We start from the raw sequence: 26,451 nt of genomic DNA, 5'->3' as shown, positions 1-26,451 counted from the left end.
ACGCACGACCCCATTTCCTCTGTTCCTTTCCTTCTCTTTTCTTTCCTTTCTTCCGTGCACGTTCTCTTTGTAGTTTATTAGTGGAGCCGCTTCAACCCCCCCTCCCCCATGGGGCGGGCGGGCCAGGTCTCTTTTTGACTTTTCAACCTTTCTTTTCTTTTTTGTCTTTTTTTTTTTTTTTGGCTGGGTCCCGCTGAAGGCCAATATTACAAGAAGAATCTAGTCCAAAACCAGATAATGTTTCTCCAACTAGTCGTGCTCTACCTTGTCGACCTACATGGAATAAAAATGCCGCGATGACTTTTGTCCCGTTGTTCAAGTCATTATACGGTCAGGTCTCTTTCTACGTTTGCTTTTTGGAGAGTTAGAAAGGTCGCGTGGAGTGCAGTCGTCCGTTCTGATGAATCCGCGTGGATCCTTCTTTCGGGGGACAAAGGAAATTGCTGAGAACTGGCCCAGGCTTTTATTTCCAAGTGGGGCGTAGACCTAAAGAGAAAATTGTCAAATCGATGTGAAAACCATCGCTTTATACAAAACGTGTACCTTTGCTCAAAAAAAAAAAAAAAAATACAAAACGTGTACCAACCAGATCTGGTGAGAGCAGAAAATAGTTGCCAGGGCAGAGGGCTTAACAAGTAGTGACACGTGACAATATTCTAGGATAGCGAATGGAACAAAATTGAACCATTATATATTGAACGTGAGGAAAGCAATTTTAAAACATATATGTTAACAATGAAATTAACTCATATAAGTGCTTTTGATGTAATGACAATACTTAATTCCTATGTTAAGCGTGCTCAGGCAGGAGCACTCTTAGAATGGGTGATCTCTTGAGAATGTGCTTACATATATGTCAAAGGATAAAGTCTATGGAAAAACTAAATGTTACGACACTTCAAGTGAGTTCAATCTCCATGTAAGAACTTGTTGTCATATGCAAAAACCTGTAGACAAAAGCCGTGCCACATTGTATTGTGGATGGCTCTATATCATGTGTTAGCGAAACATATTCATTACAATCAATTTCATAAAGCAAAGAGTGAGTTAATTTGCGCCCTATGAATATATGTTTGCTCTTGTATGTGCACACAAGCATCACGACTTCTAAAGAACATTGAGAATGCCGAGCACCTAAAAACACGGAGTAAGTGCTGCTATTAAATATTTCGATTGAGGGAGATTGTTATTTATAATAAGTTGTTTTTCTCGCGTTATATGTAATCAGTGCATCATACGTAAACACATTTTCTTATCGATATGATTAACATGTGCCTAGGGCACTTATTAACAAGCGCCACTTGTAGGAATTTGACAAAAAAATGATCGAAATCCTCTAAACACGACGGGTAAAAATAACAAGATTGTAAAAATTGCCTTTTTTTTAGAGTTAAGTTGTTGCCTTTTCTTTTTAAGTAAGCTCTTTGAGAGGTCTATAAAAATCAAATCATCCCATCCAGGTATATTATGATTTTACAAATTGTTAAAAATAACTTTTGTCTTCCTACTGTGTAAATAATAAACGAAAGGGAATAACACCATAGGGAGGAGGCAGCTACTACACACTTACACTGAGCAGCATTCCGCATGAGCAAATATAATACAAACACAACCGTACTACTTTATAAATTCACAATCTATACCTTCGAAGCAAATATTAGCATAGTAATTACTGTCAAGACATGAGAGAGATATAAGATTGTCCGAAGCTTAAGCATTTTAAACCCTTCTCCCAATAGCAAAAAAGAAAAAAGAAAAAAGGAAAAAAAAGGTACATGTGCGGTATATGCTAACGGGAAAGGGTTAATAGGTGCACCAAAATCCAAATTCAAAGAATTATAACAACACATTTGAGATCTAGGGACTTATCATACATCAATCTCAAAATTTAGGGGGGCATGAAAAAAAATTTCTGGAGTACTAATTGCACCGCGGGATTGTTTTCCTTCTTTAGCTGAGTAGCCGTTGAAGAAGTCTATTTTGGATTCTTATCCATGTACATTATGATCTAGTAATTGACATTACTAGCTACAACATATAGACATACTAACATGAATGTACATTGGTTCATTAGACGGAAAACGACGCGCTTATCATTAAACCACTCTACGAGGTATGTTAATATATGGAAAGCCGAAAAGTTGCCAATCAAAGACGAGTCATGAATTATTTTGGCCTGTGAAATCTTATAAATGGTCACATTTTTTCACTGTTCCACCATATCAGTTGAATTTATATTGAGTTTCCAGTGAGCGCCATAGAGGGCAAAACAACTCCAGCAATGATGACGAAGGAGGGTGCCAATGCTCGACAGGCTACCTCCTCAAAACGCCGACCGGGGCTATTGAAGAAGGCGAGTGAATTATATGCTTTTTGTGCTATTGAGATGGCCGTTATCGTTCTCTCTCCGAGAGGCAAGCCTTTTTATTTTGGTCACCCGTCTGTGGATGCGACCGTGGATAAGCGTGAGCATCCAAAGATGGCTTGTATTGATGCTACTCAACAGGCTCAAACTGACAGACAGCAGATCCTAGAAAAACTGAACAAACAATATGTCGATGTGCTCGAGCAACTGAAAGCTGGAATGGAAGGAGCTAAAGAGATGAGCGATATTAAGCCCCTGCGATTCAAAAACTTTAGCTTTAACGATTTTGTGGTATTCGGGAAATGGCTGGAAGATGTCGAGAATGCGGTCGACAAGAGAAGGACGGAGCTCTTGGCCCCTAGAGTCTTCAAGTTCAACTCCATGCCCGGAAGCTATTAAAGCATCTGTCAGAAGCCAAAACGATGATAAATGTGACGATCCTTGTAAAGCACAAGTTGGAAATTGACTAATCAATTCCAGTGGACTTAGGGAGAGATTGTTGGCTCATCTTAAATTGTGTCTGGCATGATTCAGTCAATCTCTCCGCTTCAACAAGAGAGGCCTCTTGATAATAAAGCATTAAAAATGCTCAATAAAGTGGCAGCAATCTTTTTTCTTTTGCTTTTTTTTTCCTATGCTGTTTTGGTTAAAATTGCTCGTTTTTATTATAGTCTTGTGATAATTATTTTCTACCGAGTAGGAACCAGCACTGAAGGAACAAACATATGAGTAATTCCAGAAGTGGAAAAAACATAAAGGCTTTAAAAACATATATTATGCCTTCCGAACCAAATTTTTGAACTCGCGATGACCAATCCGAATCAATTCAAGCAAACCACCCTCATTCTTGCTCTTATGATACACTATGATTTACATTTAAATACTGGGATACCTGATTTATACCGGTACCAGTCGCCATCTGTCATGAAAACAGCGAGTTGCTCTGATCATTTGGAGCATCAGCAGGAGCAGCAGCAGTAGCAGCAGCAGTACGAATCCTGTGCTGTTCAACAATTTTGCTATTTCTGTTCTGTTCGATCCTCTGCTGTTCAACAACCTGCACGATATTTGCGCCTCCTCCACATGTGCCCAGAAGCACGGAAATGATTTTCTTCATTTCGAATCGTTAGGGAAACACTTTGCTGGCTGTTCCGGATGTTTGTCCAACCACTCTTTCAATAGCTTGAAGTGCTTGGATCTCCCTTGAGATATGTAACCTCTTTTGGCCCATTTATAGTACTCAGCTATGTGGAGCGGTTCGACCAACCTCTGATAGTTTGTTCCTCCAAAAAGTCAGCGATTCCGAAACGGTGCTCCCTCTCTCTGAGGCCTCTTCTCCGCGTCTTCCACCACTTGTTCCCAGTAATCAGTGAGCTTTTTCATAAACTTAACAGCTTCATAGTCACACGTAGCCATTTTGTTCTTGAAGCTGTTGAAGTAACCAGAACCCCGGCCGTCGTTCTCACATTTCTTCTTGTACCATTCCAAATTAGCCAGGCCCACTTTCATGTCATTCAAATCCTTTGCAGGATCAAATGCTTTTTTCTTTTGTTCTAGGACATCTTTTTCAGACTTGACTATCTCTCTCAACAGAGCATCGATATCCATATTCTGCGGTTGCTATGACAATGTAAATTCAGTAAATGAACTTCCGAAAGGTAAAAAGGAAGCATTCATAACATGGGACTATTCGAGTGGAGCAAATTTTCCTGGTTAAGTATGTAAAGCTAAAAGCTGGGACACAATGCATTTTGGTTTACGGCAAAGCACAATTTAACTTATGGTTTCGACTAGAATGATTGTGAAATACCCATCTGAGATTTTTCACAACGTGTACACAGAAGAAGGTATAATAAATAGTTACCTGAATTTGCATAAGGCCAATTGCTGCAACTTGCGCAGTTATCCCGGCTTTAAATAAATCAGTACGAGGCATACTAAATTAGTTCTTGCAAATCAATTGCCGTTGGTGACATTTGATGATGCTCTGATAATTGAAAATTTGGACACTTTCTGGGCTTCTTGGGGCTAGCAACTCAATTATGGATTTAGAGGCTTTGAAGCATGCACTACCCAATTCGGAACACACAAGACATGTTCCAAAAGGCTTGTATAGGCTCTGCTCCATGGTCGACAGGTGAAAGAATTTGGGGAAATAGTCATCCTTATGAACCACATGCAAGAAGCAAGCACTCCAGGTTGGATTTTGCGATACTGCTTGTTGGAAGCCACCGTCCCCAATGAGGGGCGAACCAAATGTGATGCAAAGCGGGCACTTTCTGGTTTCTGTACCGAGTGTGTGTAGGAGCCATAACGTGAAAAGAGAGGCAATGGATCCACCCAATCAATCTCCAGCTATAACGTGTGGAACAGACTTGGAGGAAGTTGCAACCTGCATCAAAAGCTGGATGAGCATGGGCAAACACAAGTCTATAAGGCCAGTCAATTTTTTTCACTTGCAGCACGAGTTTTTAGTCAGTTTCGCTACCATAAACACACTCTTTCCCTTTGATACCGTTGCAAAAAACATACTAATTAATAATAAAATAAAATAAAAAATACCAAAATAAATTGGATATTAGATTTACACGGTTCAGTCGATATGATCAATCCAAGGAGAGGGCAGCATAAGATTCCAATGTAAATCAATCGATATGACAGAGATTACATCGAAACAATTATAGGAATTCACAAACCTTACATAAGATTCATTAGTTTCAAAACACTTCTTCAATATGCAATTTAGGAGCATGCTGCACAAATGATTGTTACGAACAAAAGCTCCTCTGCTCACTAACAGGTAAAAAACTAAAACCCAACTCTTATATATATTATTTGGATGCAAAATAGAAGACCATTTTAACAGGCTCAATTTAAAAATCCAACTCCAATGAGGATTTGTTGTTACTTCATATATTTTGGTGAATCAAATGTCCAATCAAGGCTTTTCTAATTTGAATCGTAAGTCCTATTGGGATATGGAATTTTCCTTTAGATCGGGTTTTTTAATGGGCTCAAATTAGAGACATATACTCAAAATTATTGTGATTATATCAAACCAAATCTCGAACTGGCTTTTGCTCCCACTAGTATAAGGGGATTCGTGACGGATCACTTCCTTATAATCTAGCGAGCTCTGATGAGTAACTTTGAGCAAGATTCAGACCTAAGACCTCAGGATTCTTGAGGCACAAAGCCTAATTACTTTACCAACTCAGCCAAACTCCTTCGGTTCACGCACATTCAATAGATCACCAATATTTCTAAGGACCAGATGTGAATTATCAAAACGCAGAATTTAATTTGCTGTCATATCTTGATTCATTCAGAGCTGCATTGGTACGCTTAAGTTCTACTCGAAACAATTTATTCCTTTTTCTCTTTTCGGCCAGGAATAGGATTATGTTTGACTCAAGTGAAAAGAATGAAAAAGGCAATGAGCCATCAATTCGAGAGGAACTGTTCAGACAATTGACTGACTGCTCATCAGTCATCATCAACCATTTTGCCTAGTGATGCAATTCGCAACTCAAAATGGTTATCAATGAAGCAACTATCAGAGCAGATGCAAGCATTCCCCAACCCACTTCAACAAGACCTGATTCCTAGATCTGAGACCAATTCGTGTGATCTTTCACAGCGACTAATAAAAGCTCATAAATAACTCGAAAATAAACGAAAGATAAAAGGGCATTACCTGAGCTTTCAGGGGGGAGAGCTTATTAACCCGGAGAGAGTTGAACAGAGAAATCGCAGCTTTGTTAATGGGCAAAAGACGGGTTGTCCTCAGAGCAGAGAAACTGAAACTCGGAGGCCTCTGATGAAGAAGAAGGGATTAAATCGCCCTCTTCTTGGAGATGACTTGTAGCAACTGGTGCGGTCACAAAAGCAATGATTTTGTGTTCCGGGTTTTCGAATTCTCGGATTTTCACGGTTTCCGAAGATGGTGGGCTTTCGTGATTGCGGTCAATCTGGGACTGGAGTTCAGAGATTGCAGCCCTCGAATTGCGAAGAATATCGGAGGACACGACCAAGTTCGCCAAATTGAGTCTGTTGCTAAATCTGCAAAATCAAAAGAAAAAATAATCAAGAACAAGAGACCAACTGAGGAACAAGAAACAAGAACGTCCTCTAGGAAGCGAAACGGGTCAAATGATATGCGTAGGGCGCGCTTTATTCGCCGAATCCGAAATTGCGTCTCTTCCACTTTCGGTAGAAACTATAAAGTTGAGAAAGATCGAAGAAGCCTTCTCTCTTTTGTTTCAACACGTACGCTTCTGTATTGGGCTGCTGCTCTCGCAGAACCGGCAAGTTGACGATGATTTGTTGGATTCAAATTGCACAATTGAGTATAAATATTAACACACATGTTTTAGGATTCATTGTACTTAAGCGGAAACAGAAAATGGATTACCCACTCATCAAAAGCGGAAGTAGAAAATGGATTACTCATTCATCAAGGGGATTATCCACGCATCAATTTATTCTCCTCTATTGTCCTCCATATCACTGGCTCAATGAGGCCGCCCCTCACCTTTAGCGTTAGGTTAAGCTTCTCACATGTAAGAATTAGGGTTAGAGGAGAAACTTAAGCACTATTTATAGAGTTTCCAACTAGACCCTCTCACTACAAATCAGGTTCAACTCAGCCCACACTAGCCAATCCCATATTAGATTAATTAAAAAACATTCTATCTCATTTTAGACTAACCCCGTTTTACAATAACCGTAAAACAGTAAATTATAATATCAATTATTGTAACCCACATCAGGAAAACCTTTACATTCTCCAACTTGAGCTATATTAATTGAAATTGTATTGTATGTGTGTACTTTGGTCTAGATATAATTCTTAATAGTCAATCATATCCTATAAAGTCTCAAATATTGAATTATGGCGATAACTGCATGTATACACACAGAGCCTTTCATGGTCACGAATGTTCTCAACTTTATTGATATATATTCAATATGGTAGTGTGTCAAATGGATAACATCTCTCATAGAGAGATCTCATTTATCAGTCACTATTCTCTTACTTTAAGCGACACAAAAAACTTGTGCCACTAGAGAATGATTTTATGGTTCCAATGAACTCACATATACCTTGTCTTTACGGTTAACATTTCTTTATGTATAACAAGACATATACATAAGGCTAATAACCGGATGCCCTTAACCTTCACTCAAGGTTTATATAGTTAATTGAGACTTTATCAATATGTATTTAATATAATAACAACATATTCAAAAAATATTTTATTTAATGTAAAAGTTGATACATATCAAACCGTTACTAAATATAATGAACACATATGTGAATTTTATCAGAGTAAAGCCAAAATAGCTCCCACTAAACAATAGTATCCCAAGATACTCCTAGGCCCATGCTAATGACACGTCGCTCAAATACACACGGGTGTAGGGCTTTAGTTAGTAGATCTGCAACCATATCATCTGTGAAAATTTGTTATATTATAATGTCACATTTCTGTACCGTTTCTTTATGGTAAAAAATATTTGACCGCCATATATTTAAATCACTTTAGACATTTGTTATTAAATAATACTACAGATTTATTATCTCAATACAACCGTATGAGTTTATCCATAAAGTTAAAAACGATCAACTCTTTAATGAGGTTCCGAAGCTTATTAGCCCAAGTAACAGGCTAAAGGAATGTTACATACTCTGCTTCCATAATAGAAGATGATATAAAATTTTATTTACTGCACTTCCTGCTAATCATAGATATATATTCCGTTATTGATCACATGTCATCCTAACAGCCATCAAAATGTACATCTGAATACCCTACTAGTTGCAAGAATTGAATATGTCTGTAAATTATCATATAATCTCTTGTCCTCTTTAACTACCTTAAAACCTTCTTAGCAGCAACGCAGTATGATTCATTTCTGCCTAGAAGTTACGTCGCAAAGACGATATTTAATCTAGTGCAAATTTGAGCATACATTATACTTTTAAATGCATTGACACAAGGTACATCATTTAATTAGATTTTCTCAATTATTAAATAAGGACAATGTGATAGATTCAGTCCATCACCCTTAACAATATGAGTAATTCCTGACTTGCAATGATGTATATTTCCAAAATACGTTTAGCAAATGTCCTCTGAGAAAATCTAATATAATATGACGAAAACAATCCTTACGGGCCTCAATACAAATGATAAAAGATGTCTTAAGGTCACTACTTGTAAACAGAATATTATGTACATAGAGTATGAGAAAAATAAATTTCCTCCCACTAACCTTGCAATATATTGATTTTTTTGGTGATCCAGGGAACCTCCGTGCGCCGTCTTCGCTTGGAGTAAACCCTGGATGGAGTAGAGTCACCACCACCCTTGCTCCCCGGATAAGTCGTGGGTTCTTTTCTAACAAGGCAGACGACGCAGGGATTCGAACTCTAGACCTCTCACGAAAGGAACCAGCGCTCAACCACTACGCTGCCACCACGGGTGATTGCAATATATTGAATTATTTTGTTCCCAATTGAACAAAATAACAACACTATGAAACTTTAATAATATTGTCTGGAAATTTGCTTAAAACCATGAATAAGACTTTTTAGTCTACGCATAAGTTTATTTGAATATGCTGCAAAATCCTCCAGTTGCACTTATATAGATTTTGTATCTCTTTGACGTAACTCTATATAAAAAATAAACTATTAATACCACGTCACTCTGAAATAATCTTTAAAAAATACTATAAAGAAATAATTATTTATTCACTAACTATCCACCCCTCTTTTAGAGTGATAACTTTAGCTACCAATTTGGTTTTAAATTCCACAATCTTTCTTTGAAATCCTTTTAGTTTTGTACGCCAATTTGCAACTCATGAACTTGTGATCTTTAGCCAAGTTAGTAAGTTTCCAAACACTATGATATTTCATAGATTATATATCACATTTTATGGCATCTAATCACATACTTGATTGAGAATAAGAAACAATATTTATTTATGTCGTTAAATCAACCATGTAGTGGATATTGTCATACTCTCACAAAAAAACTATATAGTCTAATGGAATAATTGATCGTCTTTCCCTAACAAATCTCCTGAGTAAAACTACAACCACTTCATTCTATACTTGAGATGTTTGAAAAAATTCCATCATAAACTATATCAAGAATAGTACCTTAAACTCAACAAATTTAGTCTATGGTACAGGAGATTTCATAATTGTCTATACCACAATTATCTATATAGGCAAAAACAAAGACATAATGATTTTTCATCGTACTATTATCCTTAATAGTCTGAGAGTAGCTATCCTCTACAATTACGTCGAACTGTAGAAACTTTACAGTATGTGATTCCATAATTCTTGTACCTTCTTTAGGATCTTAAAATCAATACCCTTTTGAACAATCTAGGTAAGATACAAAATAATTCTAAGTAGATCTGAATTGCAACGCACTTAATATTTGATTAGATAACACACCTCTAAATTTAATAAGATTCAAGTAATTTACGTCCAGTTAATAACTCAAAATGAGTTTATGAAACAACTTTGATAAGAAATACGTTTTGTATGTGAAAAAGTTGCTTTCAAAATATCAACCCACAAAAGACCAGATAAATTAGTTTTACTAATCATACTCATCACTATGTTTATTATGGTGCATCTATGCCTTTTATCCAAATCTTTTTGTCACGATTTTCAGGCATAGTAATTAAGTTATCACCCTAGAATCTACTAAGTATTTGACAAATGACCCTTTAAGCTATTTCATATTGTCATACTTGCCAAAATACTCATGGCCACTATTAAGCCTGACAACCTTTTAAGACTAATTGTAACTGTCTTATTCTTTATTTCGGTTATTTTCCTTAAATATAAAACTTTTGGAAACAACATTTTAACCATATACGAGATGTATATGTCATTATGATTAAAACACAATCTTTGCAGATGTGTCATAATTTTGATATTAGACAAAATATAATTTCAAGTAACTAAGGCTTTTATCATCTTATAGTAGTGTAGTCCGCAGGCAAACCTCTTTTCATGTGTTTCAGAATGGAACACTTCATGGACAGTAAGCAAATTCTATTGCTCTTTTCTCAAGCAACAAATCATATGTCCACAACTTAAAATTTGAAACAGTAAAAACCTCAGTAATAGTGAAGTTATTAATTACAGAAAATGTGACTAAAAAAATAAGTAATGTATATAATTAGCATCATGTGAGCACCGTGTAACTTGACGTACAAGTACACATCTAGAGAGTTACACGCATAATCATATAATTACATTTAGGCAGAATACATAACATGCAGTTATACACTCCCACATGATAGTTGTTATGAGAATATATTTCAATCTTCGTGAATTCATCACCTTTGGGCATATGAACCACTAGGATCAATCATTCCTCCACCACACCATCATGTATCTCTCTATGAACTAATACGCAATCACCTCCTTTGGGAGTATGACCACACATTAGACCAGGAGACATCTCAATCAGCATACGAGACCGAAATTTCTCAAACCCAATCAAGCATGCCACTTTGGCGGTCACTACTCAATTGAATCCTTGAAACTCTCTCATACCAGTGATATAAACCTTACTTCTCACATACACCATATACATGTGATTTTAACTTTAATGATAGGGGCAGTAAATCACTAAAATCACATATCATGCTAATTACATTACTTTATTCATTAATAAAAATCAATCATTTGTATATATATAAAGAACTTGAAAGACAGACTTTAATGAGATCACCGATCATGGAAACATAAGAAACTTCTCATAACAGAGAAGAAAGCATTTCTTATGTACCTCGATTATAGATTACCAGAACAACATAAAAAGAATGCTGATTTAGAGGATATATCATAAGTTAACATCAATAGCAATACAGAGTACACCGGATCGACAAGCCTTATAGCCGATCAACTATTACTTATGAGTTTCATAAGATAAATAATGTCTTCAAGGTCAACAGCTGATTTATTAGCCAATTTTAAATAACAAATTATCATTACATCAACCAGTGACCTATTAATTGAGTCAAATCACAGAACCAAATATTTAAACTATAACAGTAGATACTATTGCTCTGTGTAAATGTTGTCATACTCTTTAACCATAAAAAATATTCAACTTGATGGACATTAACCAGTGACCAGATGAGTTTAAGTACAATATGCTATAACTTAATTGACATGCATTACCCATATTTAGCAGATGTGTTAATCAGTACAATCAGTTTGGTCACAAGTTCTTAAGACGTTCATCATTCAAAGATTACCAGTGTGTAAAGAAGTATGCTTGAGCAACAAAAGTTTCATAACCTTTACTGTTTCTCATCACCTCAATACATAACTCAATTATTATCCCATAATGGTTGTATTTCATTAAGCCAGCTTTAGTTCACAATAAAATTTAAGTTTTATTAATGAATCACACTTTTATAATATTTATATGATAACATACCTATAACCCAACACTTGTATTTCCAAAATTATAGAAAATTACAAGAAAAATACGGAAAAATACACTAACAATACACGTATTTAGGGTTTTGTATGTATTTTCACATTCATAAAATCATCAAACATGTAAAATAAATACACTACAACATAGATGATGAACATACGAATCCAACGCTGCCAGCCACGTGCCCATAGGAGATTTCACGCGCCTACACACGCCGCCTAAGTGCGCGGCGCGTGGAGCTCACGCGCAAGTGTCAAGGCCGGTCAAAAATCAGTTCGACCGTATGGTCCAGCCGCCCGATCCGACCAGTTGACCGGTCCGGTCAACGGTTGAGTGGGTTAGGTCGGTCGTCGAACAGGTCAGGTTCAGGTTGCTGACGTCATTGTGACGTTAGCACCCCGCGTGCGGCACATGCGCGAGGATCGGCTCCGGGTTGCTGACGTCATCATGACGTTAGCACCCGCGTGCGTCGCAAGCGCGAGCCGCGCCCCGCTTGTGGACGCGTGTGAGGTGCGTCTTCGACGCCCCAGCGGCGCGTTGCCATGCATGGGGGCGTGTGCAGCCTCCCCCGGCAACGTGCCGCCCATGGTTATACTCGTCTCGACAAGCCCAGTCTAAATAAATAATATTATTTTATTTTTATTGAACAAAAAATCTCGAAAATATCAAATTATGGCAAAATCTTATGCGTTCGAGTTCTAGGGTTATGGAGGCTCTGATACCACATGCTGGATGTAAATTGCGCAATCCCAAGATCTCCATAACTAGAATAAGAATATGCATAATTGAGTAGAAAGATTAATGCACCTATTTTGGGATCCATCATACTTAAAGTGGAAGCGGAAAATGGATTACCCACTCATCAAAGGGATTATCCATGCATCAAGTCATTCTCCTCTATTGTCTTCTGTATCATTGGCTTAATGAGGCGGCCCCCTCACCTTTAGCGTTAGGTTAACGCTCCTTATGTGATGATACATGTGAGAATTAGGGTTAGATGAGAGACTTGAGCATTATTTATAGAGTTTCCAACCAGGCCCTCTCATTACGAGTTAGGCTCAACTCGGCTTACACTAGCCAGTCCCATATTAGACTAATTAAAAAACATTCTATTTCATCTTAGACCAACCCCGTTTTACAATAACCGTAAAATGGTAAATTACAATATTAATTAGTGTAATCCACATAAGGAAAACTCTTATGTGATTTAGTCGAAGTCAAACGCAAGTCAATGGCTGGTTTTTTGTTTAGTTTTTTTCTTTTTTTAAATTCATAGTACGTCCATGAGAACTTTCTCGGAATAAGCAGAATAAGCATGCGTTCCCATCTGATGAAGGAAAACATGTTCTTTCTTAAATGCCATAAGCCGTTCTGTTCTTCTTCTTTGGGGCCCTCCGAACAGCCGGTGAAAAAGCTGGATTAGGTATAAAAAATGAAGGATTTCCGTGGGAAAATAACGTTTTATTTTTACAACCAGATGGTGAAAAGACCGACATATTTTTTGGCAAACCATTTACTTTCTAGTCATTAATAAATTATTCTTTTAAGATACTACTTTAAAAAGTGCGTCATTTCCTTTATCCTGCTACATTACTATCGCTCAATCGTCGGTGTCTGAGGAAGTCATGACTTCCTCCGATCGATTCTCAATTGGGAGCTTTCTCTTTTTTTAATCAAATTGATTCGGAGTTGAGTAGCACTGAATTTTTCAATCTAATTGTGTTGGACACATCTTTATACTGGAGTGGAGCCTTTCGGCTCTAATGCTACTCGAACTTCATTCAAGCTTGATGCAGTTTTCAGCTTCAGCCTCCGCTCGATTCCATAATGTGTGTTCCGTGCTTGAGTGATTGCTTGACGGCAAGAAAAGTAGACTTCTTTTTAGCTCGTACTGGAGATTCGCAAACACAACAAATATAAATATACCAAACGAACAAATTATCCAAATGTACAAATCGATTGGGACGAGTAGTTTTCATTCCATGTTCAAGCTCGACTCCATTCAATATTTGAACGTCTCAAACTCCAGAAGAATCTAGTCCTAAAGAAGAAAGTGTTTCTCCGGCCGGTCGTGCTCTACCTTGTAGACCTAAAATGGAATACAGACGTTCCGGTGAGTTGCGTCACGTTGTTCAGGTGGTAAATATGATCGGTACTTTCTTTCACAATTGCTCGACATACTAATGGGTCTTTCTCTTTTTCAAGCGTTAGAAAGGTCGTTGAGTGTAGTCGTCCGTTCGAATGAATTAGTGGATCCTTTTATCGTGGGAGAAAGTAAATTGCTAAGACCTAGCCAAGCTTTTACCTTCAAGTGGGCATGCACCAAAAAAATGGGAGAAGTGCCAAAAAAGTCCTAAACCTTTTATTTTTGTACCGATTTAGTCCTAAACCTTTTTAAGTTGTGCCAATTCAGTCATTTTCAGCCAATTTTGGTTGGAATTTGCTGACTGGACGCTGGCAGTTGACATGAACCACTTTTAATTATATTTTAATATTTTGAATTTTTTTTCATTTTTTATTTCTTCTCATCTTCTTCCTCTAGCCAGTTGCCGGACCTCGGCGACCGACCATAGGCGACGGCCGGCAAGGTCGAGGTCGACCTTACCGGCCACCTCACCAGTGGCCGCGAGGGCAGCCTTGCGTTGGGCGGCAAGGGTGAGCCTCGCCCACCTGGCATGAGGCCGCCCTCGAGGCTTGGGCGACTAGGGAGAGCCCTGCCAGATCGGCGTGAGGAAGCAACTGGATTCGGTCCTCGAGGTCTTACAAAACCGAGGCCTATCGTCGTCCTCCTTCAACACGTCGACGCTTGACGGTGTGGAGGCGAGCTTCGCGGCGCGCGTCAAGAGCGCCTTCTTGACGATTTTCAGGCTCAGGTCTTCATTCACTTCCTTGTTGTCGTTGTCATTGCTATTGCCGCTGAGCGGCGCCGTGAACTTCGGCTCGTGCTCCGTGTCGTCTCCTTCGTCGAGCTTCGCCGCCGTCGGCTTCGATCTCCTCCCCATGCTCCTTGCGCCGAGCTGGCGGCACTTGCCCTCGCTGGCCATGGGCGAGGTTCGACCTCACCAGATCCAGCGAGGGTGAGCCTTGTCGCCCTCGTGGTCACTAGTGAGGTGGCCGGTCACTGAGGTCCGGCGACCGGCTGGAGGAAGAAGATGAGAAGAAATAAAAAATAAAAAATAAAAAAATAAAAAAAATTCAAAAATATTAAAATATAATTAAAAGTGGTCCACGTCTGCGGGCTAGCGTTCAGTCAGCAAATTTCGGCCAAAATTGACTAAAAATGATTGAATTGGCACAACTTAAAAATGTTTAGGACTAAATTGACACAAAAAAAAAGTTTAGGACTAAATCGGTACAAAAACAAAAGGTTTATGACTTTTTTGGCACTTCTCCCCACAAAAATGAGAGATAATTATGTGAAAATCATCTCTATCATACAACAAGTGTTCCGACTCGAGCTGACCAAGGCAGGGTGTAAGGACCTAGTCTGACAAGAGTGGGAGTAATCATTGAGACAAGATGCAACTCTGATTGTAAGATGACGTGGGGCATAAAAAAACCAAATTTCACATCGCCTGGATGTGGTGAGGTAAAATGCCTAATATGGGATGATATTTATTCTAACTTGTAACAAAAATTTTTATGGGCGAAGCCTAGAAGAATAAAATCATGTGAGATCGAGCTCAAAACGAATAATATTATTACAAGCGGTATATGTGCTTAACACTATGGTACTAGAGTCAATGACCAATCGAAAATGTGGCGCATGGAAGCTAGTTGATCTATAATGACTCGGTTCGATGAGGGCAGGAGTGGCCGCTGAGGTCAGAAAAGGTATGAACAATGTGCTCACATGTATGTACTCTGGGACTTGGTTCGTGGCAATGTCATTGCCACGCTCGAAGAGTAGGAATCTTCGAGGCGGTTTCGACATCATGTATTGAAGGCGTGAGGACCTCTCATCGTTTTGACAGCATGTGTCCATCCATATCCGCCGAAAAATTTCACCGTTTTGACGGCATGTGTCCGAATCTGCCAAAAGATTACGGACATGAGATTACGCGCTATATAATGCCCCAAGAACGAGTGCTTTTGTGGCCACGTATGCGGCCGACCGCAGCAAGCTCTTCAGAGATTTTGCTGCGGCGATGGAGAAGCTCGGCATCCATGGAGTGACAACTGGGATGCGAGGCGGGATCCGGTGCCAGTGCCAGTGCGCTCCGGTCGATCAGCTGAGTAAGAAAATAGTCGGAATCCTCTAAACATAACGAGCAAAAATAACAAGACTGTAAAAATTATCCTTTTTTATAGTAAAATTATCATTTTTTCTTTTAAGTAAGGTTTTTGAGAGGTCTATAAAATCAAATCGTCCCATCTAATTATACTAAGATTTTACAACTTGTTAAAAATTAATTATGTTTTCTTACTGTTTAAATAATAAACGAAAAAGAACAACACGATCGGGAGGATATGGCCATGGACACATTTTCACTAAGTGGTATTGCCAATGAGAAAATATAATACAAACGCGATTTAACTACATTATAATTTCACAATCTGTACCTCCCAAGAAATGTTAGCATAATAATTATTGTCTAGATACGAGAGACATATAGGATTTTCCAAAGCTTGAGCATGTTAAACCCTCAATTTTAATTTGGGGAACAAAAGGAATTTATTAGAAATTTAAAGAAAAAGTTGCACTTTAAACGCCGCCCATCCTCCCAATAGAAAAATAAGGTCAGAAAAATACCTAAAAAAAGTACAAATACAATTGTATACCTTTCCATTGAATCAATTTAGACATAAATCTTTCTACATTAATATCAATTGAGTACGTCTGATTAATTTAGGCCTAAAAGGATATCATTGATCTTTCATGACACGGTTGGCACTGATGATCGCCATTTTTCAAGAAAAATTTTCGAAATTGTTAACTTTTTATTAATTTTTTCTTTTCTTTTTTTCATTTTCCTTCTCTTTGGCTTGTGGTCGATTTTCAGCTACGGCCAACAACTGGCCATGAGCCAAAGGCAAGAGAAGGGAGAAAAAAAGGGAAAGGGCAAAAATTAATAAAAAAAATGCAAAAAATTCTATTTAAAAATTAAAAAAATTGTTTACGTTAGAAATGTAGGATGGTTGGGTCCAACATTGGCAATTTTCAATCTAGATTGGGCAGATAGACTCAATTAATACTGATGTGAAAATATTAAGGACTAAATTGGTTTAATTAAAAGGTTTAGAACTAAACTCTTCCTTATGCAATAAGTCCAAGACTTTTTAGGTACTTTTCACCGATAAAGGTATCTATGCGGCATATGCTAACGGAAAAAGGTAATGGTTTTAATAGACGCAACAAATGCAAATTCAAAGAATTATAATAACACGTTTAAAATTTAGGGATTTATTGTACATCAATCTGAAAATTTAGGTGGGTATTAAAAAAAAAAAAAAAAAATCCGGACTACTAATTGCACTGCAGTATGGCTTTCCTTCTTTAACTAAGTAGTTGTTGAAGAAGTCCGTTCTCGATTCTTATCTACATATATTATGAGCTAGTAATTGACATTAGAAGCTACAACTTATAGACATACCAAGATGAATATACATTGGTTCATTAGATGGAAAACAACACGCTTATCATTAAACCGCTCCAAGAGGTATTTAATATATGAAAAGCCAAAAGTTACCAATTAAAGATGGGAGTGATGAATTATTTGGCCTATTAAATCCTATAAATGGTCACATTTATTCACTGTTCCGCCATATCAGTTGAATTTACATTGAGTTTCTAGTGAGCGTCACAGATGGCAAAACAACTTGAGTGAGGATGACGAAGGAGGGTGCCAATGCTCGACGAGCTACCTTCTTAAAATGTCAACCTGGGCTATTGAAGGCGGCGAGTGAATTATATGCTTTTTGTGCTGTTGAGATGGCCATTATCGTTCTCTCTCCTGGAGGCGAGCCTTTCTATTTTGGTCACCCTTCTGTGGACGTGGCCGTGGATATGCGTGAACATCCAAAGATGGCTAGTATTGATGCTACTCGACAGGCTCAAACCGATAGGGACCAGATCCTAAAGAAACTCAACAAACAATATGCCTACGTGCTCGAGCAATTGAAAGTTGGAATGAAAGGAGCTAAAGAGCTGGATGACATTAAGCCCCTGCGAATCGAAAGCCTTAGCTTCAGCGAGCTTATGATAGTCGACGAATGGCTGGAAGATGTCGAGAAAGCAGTGGACTTGAGAAGCATGGACCTCTTGGCCCTAGAGGCTTCAAGTTCAACTCCATGCCCAAGGTCTACTGATGCTTCCATTAGAAGCGAACCGACGATAGATGTGATGATCCTCGTAAAGCAGAAGCTGGGAACTGAGTAATCAATTCCAGGGGAATCACGGAGAGATTGTTGACTCATCTTAAATTGTATTTGGCATGATTCAGGCAATTTCTCCGCTTCAACAAGAGAGGCCTCTTGATAATAAAGAATTAAAAATGCTCAATTAAGTAGCAGCTGCCTTTTTTCTTATTTTTGAGGGGGAGGGGTTTTTTCTCAATGCTGTATTAGTTGAAATTGCTCGTTTCCATTATGGTCTGGTGATGGATGTTTTTCAACCGAATATGAACCAGCACTAAGCGGACAAACAAATGAGTAATTCCTGAGGAAACATAAAGTCTTGCCTTCTGAATCAAATTTTTGAACTCGCGATGACCAATAGTCCTATGAGAATCCAACTTAATACAAGCAAAGCAAAATCAACATAACGAGCAAGACCAGCACAATAATTACCCAGTTCATTCATCTGTCATGTGAAATACTAACTTACCTGATTTATAATGGTGATATTCTCCGTCCATGAAACGAGTGAGTTCCGAGTTGTGAGAAGTTCCCATCAATTGCTTGCTCAACACGTCCTCATACTCCCTCCACCATTGCATGTAACTGCTGCTTTCCAAGAAAATATCGGGAGTAACTGCATAGTTCTTGAGCAAACCCATGACATACTTCTCGAACTCGACTAAGTTCTTTATTTCTGCACTGTTCGATCCTCCGCTGTTCAGCAACCTGCACGTTATCCGCGCCTCTTCCACATGGGTCCAGAAACATGAATCCTCTGTGATGCTGGACATGATCTTCATTTTTGAATTGTTAGGAACACTATTCTGGGGCTTTTTCTGATGTTCGTCCAGCCACTGTTCCAATAGCTTGAAGTGCTTGGATCTCCCCTTAGATATGTAACTTCTGTTACCCCATTTATAGTACTCGGCTATGTGGAGCGGCTCAACCATCCTCCGGTAATTTGTCCCTGCGAAGAGCCAGCGGAACCGCATTGGTGCTTCCGGTAAATGAGGCCTCTTCTCCGCCTCTTCTACCACAGCTTTCCAGTACATCTCAAGCTCTGTTTTGAACTTAACGACTTTATGGTCACGCTTAAACATTTTGTTCTTGAAGCTGTCATAGTAACCAGGACTGTGGTCATTGTCTTCGCATTTTTTCTTATACCATTCAAAATAAGCTAGGTATACTTTCATTTTGTTCAACTCCTTAGCAGGATCCAATGCTTGATTCTTTCGTTTTAGGATGTCTTTTTCAGGCATCCACAGAGAATCACTATCCATATTCTGCAGCTGCCATGACAATGAATGTTCAGTAGAAGTTCCAAAGGGTAAAGCGAATGCATTCATAACAAGAGACAATTCAGGTGGACCAAATATTTCCTGGTTAATAAGTATTTGAAGCTAAAAGTGGGGATGCAGTTCATTTTGCCATATTTTGCTTTAAATGGCAAAGCACAACTATCCTACTGGTTTCGACTAAAACAAGTGTGAATGCCCTTGTGAGATGTATTCATAACATGCACACCAAAGAAGGAACAGCAAACAGTAACCTGAATTTGCATAAGGCCAATTGCTGCAACTTGCGCATTTATCCCAGCTTTAAATGAATCAGCATCAAGCACGCTAAATGCAGAATGGTTCTTGCAAATCAATCGCCGTTCAAGACATTCAATGACGCTCTTATAATTGAAATTTTGGGAATCTGCAGTGCCACCATTCCTTTCCTGGCTCATCAGGGTGAGCAACTCAATAATGGTATCAGGGGCTTCAAAACATGCACCACCCGAATCAGAACACAAAAGAAATGTTCCAAAAGGCCTGTATAGACTCTGCTCTGCAGTCGACAGCAGAAAGAGTCTGGGGAAAGAGTCATCCATATGAGCCACATGCAAGAAGCAAGAATTCCATGTCGAATATTGAGATATGGCTTGTTGGAAGCCATCGTCCCCAATGAGGGGTGAACCGAATGTGATGCAAAGTGGACGGTTTTTGGTGGCAGAATCGAGTGTGCGGAGGAGCCATAACGTGAAAAGAGAGGCAATGGATCCGCCCAAATAATCTCCAGTTATAATGTGTGGAATAGACTTGGATGATTTTGCGACCTGCATCAAAAGCTGGATGAGCATCGACAAACACAACTCTATAGGGGCCAGCCAGGTTTTCTAACTTGCAGCATGCGTTTTTAGTTAGTTTTGCTAACATAAACACACTCTTTCCCTTTGATACTGTTTCAAAAAACAGACAAACTGATATAAAATAAACAAAATAAGGAAATAAGTTGGACATTAGATTTATACGGTTCGGTCGATGTGATCAACCCCACGGAGAGGGCAGCATAAGATTCCAATGTAGATCAATTGATATGACAGAGACCACAACCGTACTTGAATTACTTTAACAATTTTCCAGCAGCGAATTGCACTCAATAACTCATATAGTATTCAATATCACAATTTCTTACGAAATAATTTATAGGAATTCACAAATCTTACATACACGAATCTTACATAAGATTTATTAGTTTCAAAACACTTATAACTTCTTCAGTATGCAATTTAGGAGCATGCTGTAGAAATGATTCTTACGGACAAAAGCTCCTCTGCTCACTAATGGTTAAAAAACTAAAGCCCACCTCTTATATATATATATTATTTGGATGCAAAATAGAAAACCTTTTTAGCAGGCTCAGTTAAGGAATCCAACTCTAATGAGGATTTGTTGTTACTTCATATATTTTGGTGAATCAAATGTCAAATCAAGCCTTTTCTTATTTAAATCGCAAGTCCTATTGGGATATGGAATTTTCATTTGGATCGGGTTTCTTCATAGGCTCAAATTAGAGACATATACTCAAAATCATTGTGATTAGATCAAACCAAATCTCAAACTGGCTTTTGATCCCACTAGGATAAGGGGATTCGCGACAGATCACTTCCTTATAATCTAGTGAGCTCCGATGAGTAACTTTGAGCAAGATTCAAACCTAAGACCTCAGGCTTCTTGAGACGCAAAGCCTAATTACTTTACCAACTCAGCCAAACTCCTTCGGTTCACGCACGTTCAATAAATCAACAATATTTCTAAGGGCCAGATGGGAATTATCCAAACGCAGAATTTAATTTGCTGTCATATCTTGATTCATTCAGAGCTGCATTGGTATGCTTAAGTTCCACTCAAAACAATATATACCTTTTCCTCTTCTCGGCCAGGAATGGGATTATTTTTTACTCAACTGAAACGAATGGAAAAGGCAATGGGCCATCAATGCCAGAGGAACTGTTCAGACCATTGACTGACTGCTCACCATCAACCATTTTGCCAAATGATTCAATTCAAACTCCGAAAGAAGCAAAAAGGGGAATGTTAATCCACTTTTCTATCAAATAAAGCTAACGACATGCAAAGAAACAACTCAAAATGGTCATCAATGAAGCAACTATCAGAGCAGATGCAAGCATCCCACAACCCACTTCAACAAGATCTGATTCCTAGAACTGAGACCAACTCGTGTGATCTTTCGCAGCGACTAACAAAATCTCATAAATAACTCCAAAAGAAACGAAATATAAAAGGGAATTACCTGAGTTTTCAGGGGGGAGAGCTTACTATCCCGGAGAGCGTTGAACAGAGAAATCGCAGCTTTGTTAATGGCAAAAGACGGGCTGTCCTGGGAGCGGAGAAACTGAAACTCAGAGACCTCTGATGAAGACGAAGGGACCAAATCGGCCTCTTCTTGGAGATGACTTGCAGCAACTAATGGGGTCACGAAAGCAATGATTTTGTATTCCGGGTGTTCGAATTCTTGGATCTTCACGGTTTCCGAAGATGATGGGCTTTGGCTTTGGTGATTGCCGTCAATCTGGGCAGAGATTGCAGCCCATGAATTGCAAAGAATATCGGAGGACACGACCAAGTTCGCCAAATTGAGTCCGTCGCTAAATCTGCAAAAACAAAAGAAAAATCATCAAGAACAAGAGACCAACTGAGGAACAAGAAACAAGAACACGTCCTCTAGGAAGCGAAACGGGTCAGTTTATTTTGCCGAATCCGAAATTGGGTCTCTTTCGCTTTCGGAAGAAACTATTAAGTCGAGAGCGATCGAAGAAGCATTTTCTCATTTTTTTCAAAACGTACAGAGGTTTAGCAGCTCGAACAGAGTCCATTGTCGGAGCTTCCTTATTGGGCTGCTGCTCTCGCAGAACCGGCGAGTTGACGATGATTGAGTCGCGCCTTCGTGGAGCGACGATGATTGAGTCGCTCCTTTAATTCCTCCATTGACAATCAAACCCGAGTCAATGGCCCGGTCTCTGTTTATTCTTTTCTTTTTTTAAATTCATGGTACGACCATGTGAACTTTCTCCGAAAAGGCACGCGTTCCCATCCGACGAAGGAAAACATATTCTTTTCTAAAATGCCATAAGCCGTTCTTTTCTTCTTCTTCGCGTCGTATGGCACGATGGAAGAAAGAGACTGATTTCAATTCAGCGGCATATTAGGAACTCATTTGGGGACTTCTTGCTCCAGCTGTTCCAAGAGTCTCCGCTAGTTGAACCCCGTCTCACCACTCGTTCTCGATATAGCAACGTGGTCATTGAATTCAATTCCCGCTGGAAAAGGAACTCCTTCGGGCGAGAGGAAGATCAATCAATTAAGTAGCTAGGAATCTTCCCTAAGTCAATCACATGAAAACCATGTTTTCGCTTCTTCCTTGCCTTTTTAAGATTAGTAAGTGTGCGAAGGTAATCATCTTACTATATTGATGGGATCATAGCTAGAAGAAGGAAGCGGAATAAACCCTGTATGCCATCGTCGGAATGAAAAAAGGCTGTTCTTGCGCTATTGAACAAAATGGATTTTTTCGTCTTCCCCTTTGGAAAAATCCTTCATTTTATAATGAAGACTACGAGTAAGGTAAGATGGAATTCTTCGCATAAAAAAAAGAAATCAGTATAAGCCTTCCTTTGCCCCTCCCTTTCACTTATACAAATAGCTCGTAATGCCTTTTCAATTTCGCTTTCTTTGTCCTTAAATAGTTTCAATGCTCTTTCAATCCTTCTAGTGCGCAAAGAGTCTAAGGGTGCATTTGATAATATTTCTGTTTAAAAATTGTTTATGGGAACAAAAATAGAAAAAAAGTATTTCTGCTTCAGGGAATAATTTTTGAACAAAAAAACGCGTTTGGTAAATCTGTTTCAGAAATATAAAAAGAATAGAAACACGTTTGGTAAATTTGTATAATTTTTTTTTATTTCTTTTAATTTTTTAATATTTTTATTTTTATTTTTCTATTTTCTTTCTTATTTATTTATTTAATTTTATTTTTCTTCTTTTGGCCCGTCGCGGCCTTGGCCATGGCCGGTGACCGGCCGACAAGGGCCGGCGGCCTTGCCCAGCCACGGCGAGGCTCGCTAGAGGCCGGCGACGCTTGGCCTCGCCGGGGGCCGGTGATGCTCCAACGAGGTCGCCGACCGGCGACCGGCCAAAGAAAAAAGAAAGAAAAAAAAAGAAGAAAAGAAGAAGAAAAAAGAGGGAAGAAGAAAGTGTTCATAAATTTTGTTTCAGAAACAAGAAATAATTTTTTTTTTGTTTTTGTTTTTGTTCTAAATGTGTTTTGGGAACAAAAAAATAATTTTGGAACAAAAACACAAACAAATGCGTTTCTGTTCATTTTTTGTTCCTAGGAACAAAAAAACAAAAAAATTGTTTAAAAACAGAAAAAAGAAATCAAAACAAACGCAGCCTAAGTAATTTCAACTTAAGTAACAGTCACTCCGTCAAAATAGCCGGATTGGGTATAAACAAAGAAGGATTCCCGTGGGAAAGTAACGTTTTATTTTTGCAATCAGACGGTGAAAGTACCGATTTATTCTTTGGCAAACCGTAAACTCACTCGTCAGTAATAAATTGTTTTCTATAAAAGGTGCACCCTTTCCTTTCCCTGCTATTGGCAAGTAATGACTTCCTCCCGTCAATTCTTGATTGGGAGCTCTCTTTTTTTAATCAGATTGATTCGAAGTTGAGTAGGCCTGAATTTTTTAATCAAATTACGTCAGACACGTCTCTATACTCGAGTCGAGCCTTTCAGCTCGGATGCTGCTCAAACTTGATTTGAGCTCAGTTGAGTTTATGGCTTTAGCCTCCTCTCAACTTCGCAATGTGTTCTCTGTACTTGAGTGATTGCTTGACGACAAGAAAAGACAAGAAAAGTATACTCCCTTTTAGCTCAGATTGGAGATTCTGAAAATACAACAAAAATAAATATACTGAACGAATAAATTATTTGATCAAACTCATGAGTCGACTGGGCTGAGTAGTTTTCATGTTCTAGCTTGACTCCATTGAACAGCTCAAATTCTAGAAGTGTCACACCCCGAATCTTAGCAAAAAATGAAATGACATGACCGTCCTTACACTTGAAGGATTTAGTCTCTAATCACCCATATATCAACTCCCAAAAGTCATTGTCAAATCGCTCTCGCTCTATCTTTGCTAACCTGAGGAACCTTAAAAGATTGGGAAGAAGAGGGATGAGCAATCATAGTTTATTGAGTAGTACAGATCTCTTTTAAGCAGATCGAATAATCACTATGCATATATATAAATATAAATTTAGGAAAAATTTCAAATAAAAACCTAAAGTGCATTTATTTTCTGAAATATAGGTATAAAGTGGATTTTGTGTCAAATAAATACCCGAAATGGTCATAGTTGTTTCAAATAAGAGCTTAAAGTGATCATGATCATTTCAAATAAGGATTTGATCTCACCGATCATTGACCGACTAAATATTTTGACTAGTCAATAGAGTTTTCATCCAATTACAATTTAAATCTTAAATTAATTTTTATTATTTTCTTTCCCTTTTTCACTTTTTTTTTTCCAAGAAGGGCCAACGGTCACCAGTGAGGACTTGGCGACCCTCACCAGCCCCAAGAGAGGGTGGCCTCACCCAAGGCGAGGGTTGTTGAGTCCTCATTGTCCCTAGGCGAGGTGGCCTTGCCCATGGCTAGCAAGGGCGACCCTCGCCCAGCCCTTTTCGACATCGTTGGTGTTTGACCAGCCAACCGACGAAGAAGAAAGCAAAACTAGAAAAAGGAAAAAAAATAAATAAAAGGGAAAAAAGGAAAATATTCAAAAAAAAACTAAATAACTAAAATGTCCTTAACCAACCGAAAAGTCAAGCCCTTCTTAGAAACAAATATAGTTACTTCAAGCCATTATTTGAAATAAGATTCATTTCATATTCTTTTTTGAGAAAATGATATCACTTCAAGCCTTTATTTAAAATGCTTTTATTTAAGAAAATGAATGTGCTTCATGCCTTATTTGGAATTTCCCCATAAACTTATAATCCAACTCTTTAATATTAATATCAAATCATGCATGAGTCATTTCATTTCAACAAGTTTTATATAATTCTGGAAAACACTCATTTAAATCATCATAAATATTAATGGTTAAATTCATTGATCTATCTCGTCAAAATCACACACCAAGGGTTTCTTCCATTTATTCATCTCATACTAAAACACATGTCAATGATCCATTCATCGACTAATTTTTTGTTCAATATCAAACCATGGTCACGACACAATACCTAGTAATAATCCTTGGCAAGGTTTCTACCTACAAATAAACCCAATATGCATATCCACAAGCTCCTCAATCCACACCAAATCCCCATCCTCCAATACCAACAATCAAATCCACAGTCAATATCATTAATTAATTTCACAAAACAAAACGCATAATTTTTCTAAACTTTGTTCATCAAACCGAAAACATCTCACAAGACATTTCTCACATATTTCAGAATTCTTCATAAACCAAATTCATAAATTATATATATAACTTTTCGAAATGTCTTTCATAAAAAGTTTCTCAAAACGTCTTTCATAAAGCATTTCACAAACCATTCACAACAATCAACTCAAGTTATGTTCAAGATATACTTTGTTATTTCCAATAGACAAAAAAGGTAGTAAATACTTGATCTATTTTTATGCTTTCAATATGCTCTAAGCACCACTGTTGTTACTCTTCAAAGTAATATCAAATCATATAATGTTTCCTCAACCCATGATATATTATCATATCATTTTCAAGACATGGATTTTTACAAAACCATAAAAGAGATAGTACTACTCACATGGGAAAGCCTACAAAGAAATAACTTAATTATATGCGCCAACGATCTCGTAATTCTAACAATTAAACAAGAATTGACATCAAAACTAAGTAAAATATTATAACATTA

General features: G+C 38.1%; 3 protein-coding genes and 1 non-coding gene across 6 annotated transcripts; 2 read left to right on the top strand and 2 right to left on the bottom strand.

Annotated features, from left to right (window-relative positions):
* The first annotated feature begins 2,284 nt into the window (after positions 1 to 2,284).
* LOC120288510 (agamous-like MADS-box protein AGL62) lies at positions 2,285 to 2,764 on the top strand. The gene has a single exon (XM_039302535.1). The coding sequence runs from the start codon at positions 2,285 to 2,287 to the stop codon at positions 2,762 to 2,764; it is 480 nt and encodes a 159-aa protein (XP_039158469.1).
* Positions 2,765 to 3,133: 369 nt separating this feature from the next.
* On the bottom strand, positions 3,134 to 6,633 carry LOC104419305. Of its 2 annotated transcripts, none has more exons than XR_005546464.1 (3): positions 6,063 to 6,633; positions 4,230 to 4,757; positions 3,134 to 3,985 (listed from the first exon to the last, which is right to left on the bottom strand). It is a non-coding gene; the product is annotated as an uncharacterized LOC104419305 (transcript). The 2 variants fall into 2 exon arrangements; XR_720793.3 differs by having other exon boundaries at positions 3,912 to 3,976.
* An 11,053-nt stretch (positions 6,634 to 17,686) lies between these two features.
* LOC120288509 (agamous-like MADS-box protein AGL62) lies at positions 17,687 to 18,235 on the top strand. The gene has a single exon (XM_039302534.1). The coding sequence runs from the start codon at positions 17,687 to 17,689 to the stop codon at positions 18,233 to 18,235; it is 549 nt and encodes a 182-aa protein (XP_039158468.1).
* A 221-nt stretch (positions 18,236 to 18,456) lies between these two features.
* On the bottom strand, positions 18,457 to 22,480 carry LOC104419304 (senescence-associated carboxylesterase 101). 2 transcript variants are annotated; one of them, XM_010030930.3, is made up of 4 exons: positions 22,329 to 22,480; positions 21,775 to 22,135; positions 19,745 to 20,296; positions 18,457 to 19,484 (listed from the first exon to the last, which is right to left on the bottom strand). In XM_010030930.3, the coding sequence occupies exons 1-4, from the start codon at positions 22,355 to 22,357 to the stop codon at positions 18,651 to 18,653; spliced, it is 1,776 nt and encodes a 591-aa protein (XP_010029232.3). In that variant the 5' UTR covers positions 22,358 to 22,480; the 3' UTR covers positions 18,457 to 18,650. The 2 variants fall into 2 exon arrangements, with proteins under 2 accessions (XP_010029232.3, XP_010029233.1); XM_010030931.3 differs by having other exon boundaries at positions 18,457 to 19,478.
* Positions 22,481 to 26,451: the final 3,971 nt, after the last annotated feature.

This window comes from Eucalyptus grandis, chromosome 9 (genome assembly GCF_016545825.1).
Source record: "Eucalyptus grandis isolate ANBG69807.140 chromosome 9, ASM1654582v1, whole genome shotgun sequence".
NCBI classification, from domain to species: domain Eukaryota; kingdom Viridiplantae; phylum Streptophyta; class Magnoliopsida; order Myrtales; family Myrtaceae; genus Eucalyptus; species Eucalyptus grandis.
Note: the sequence above shows the minus strand (reverse complement) of the source record. Positions and strands in the feature narration are given on the sequence as shown.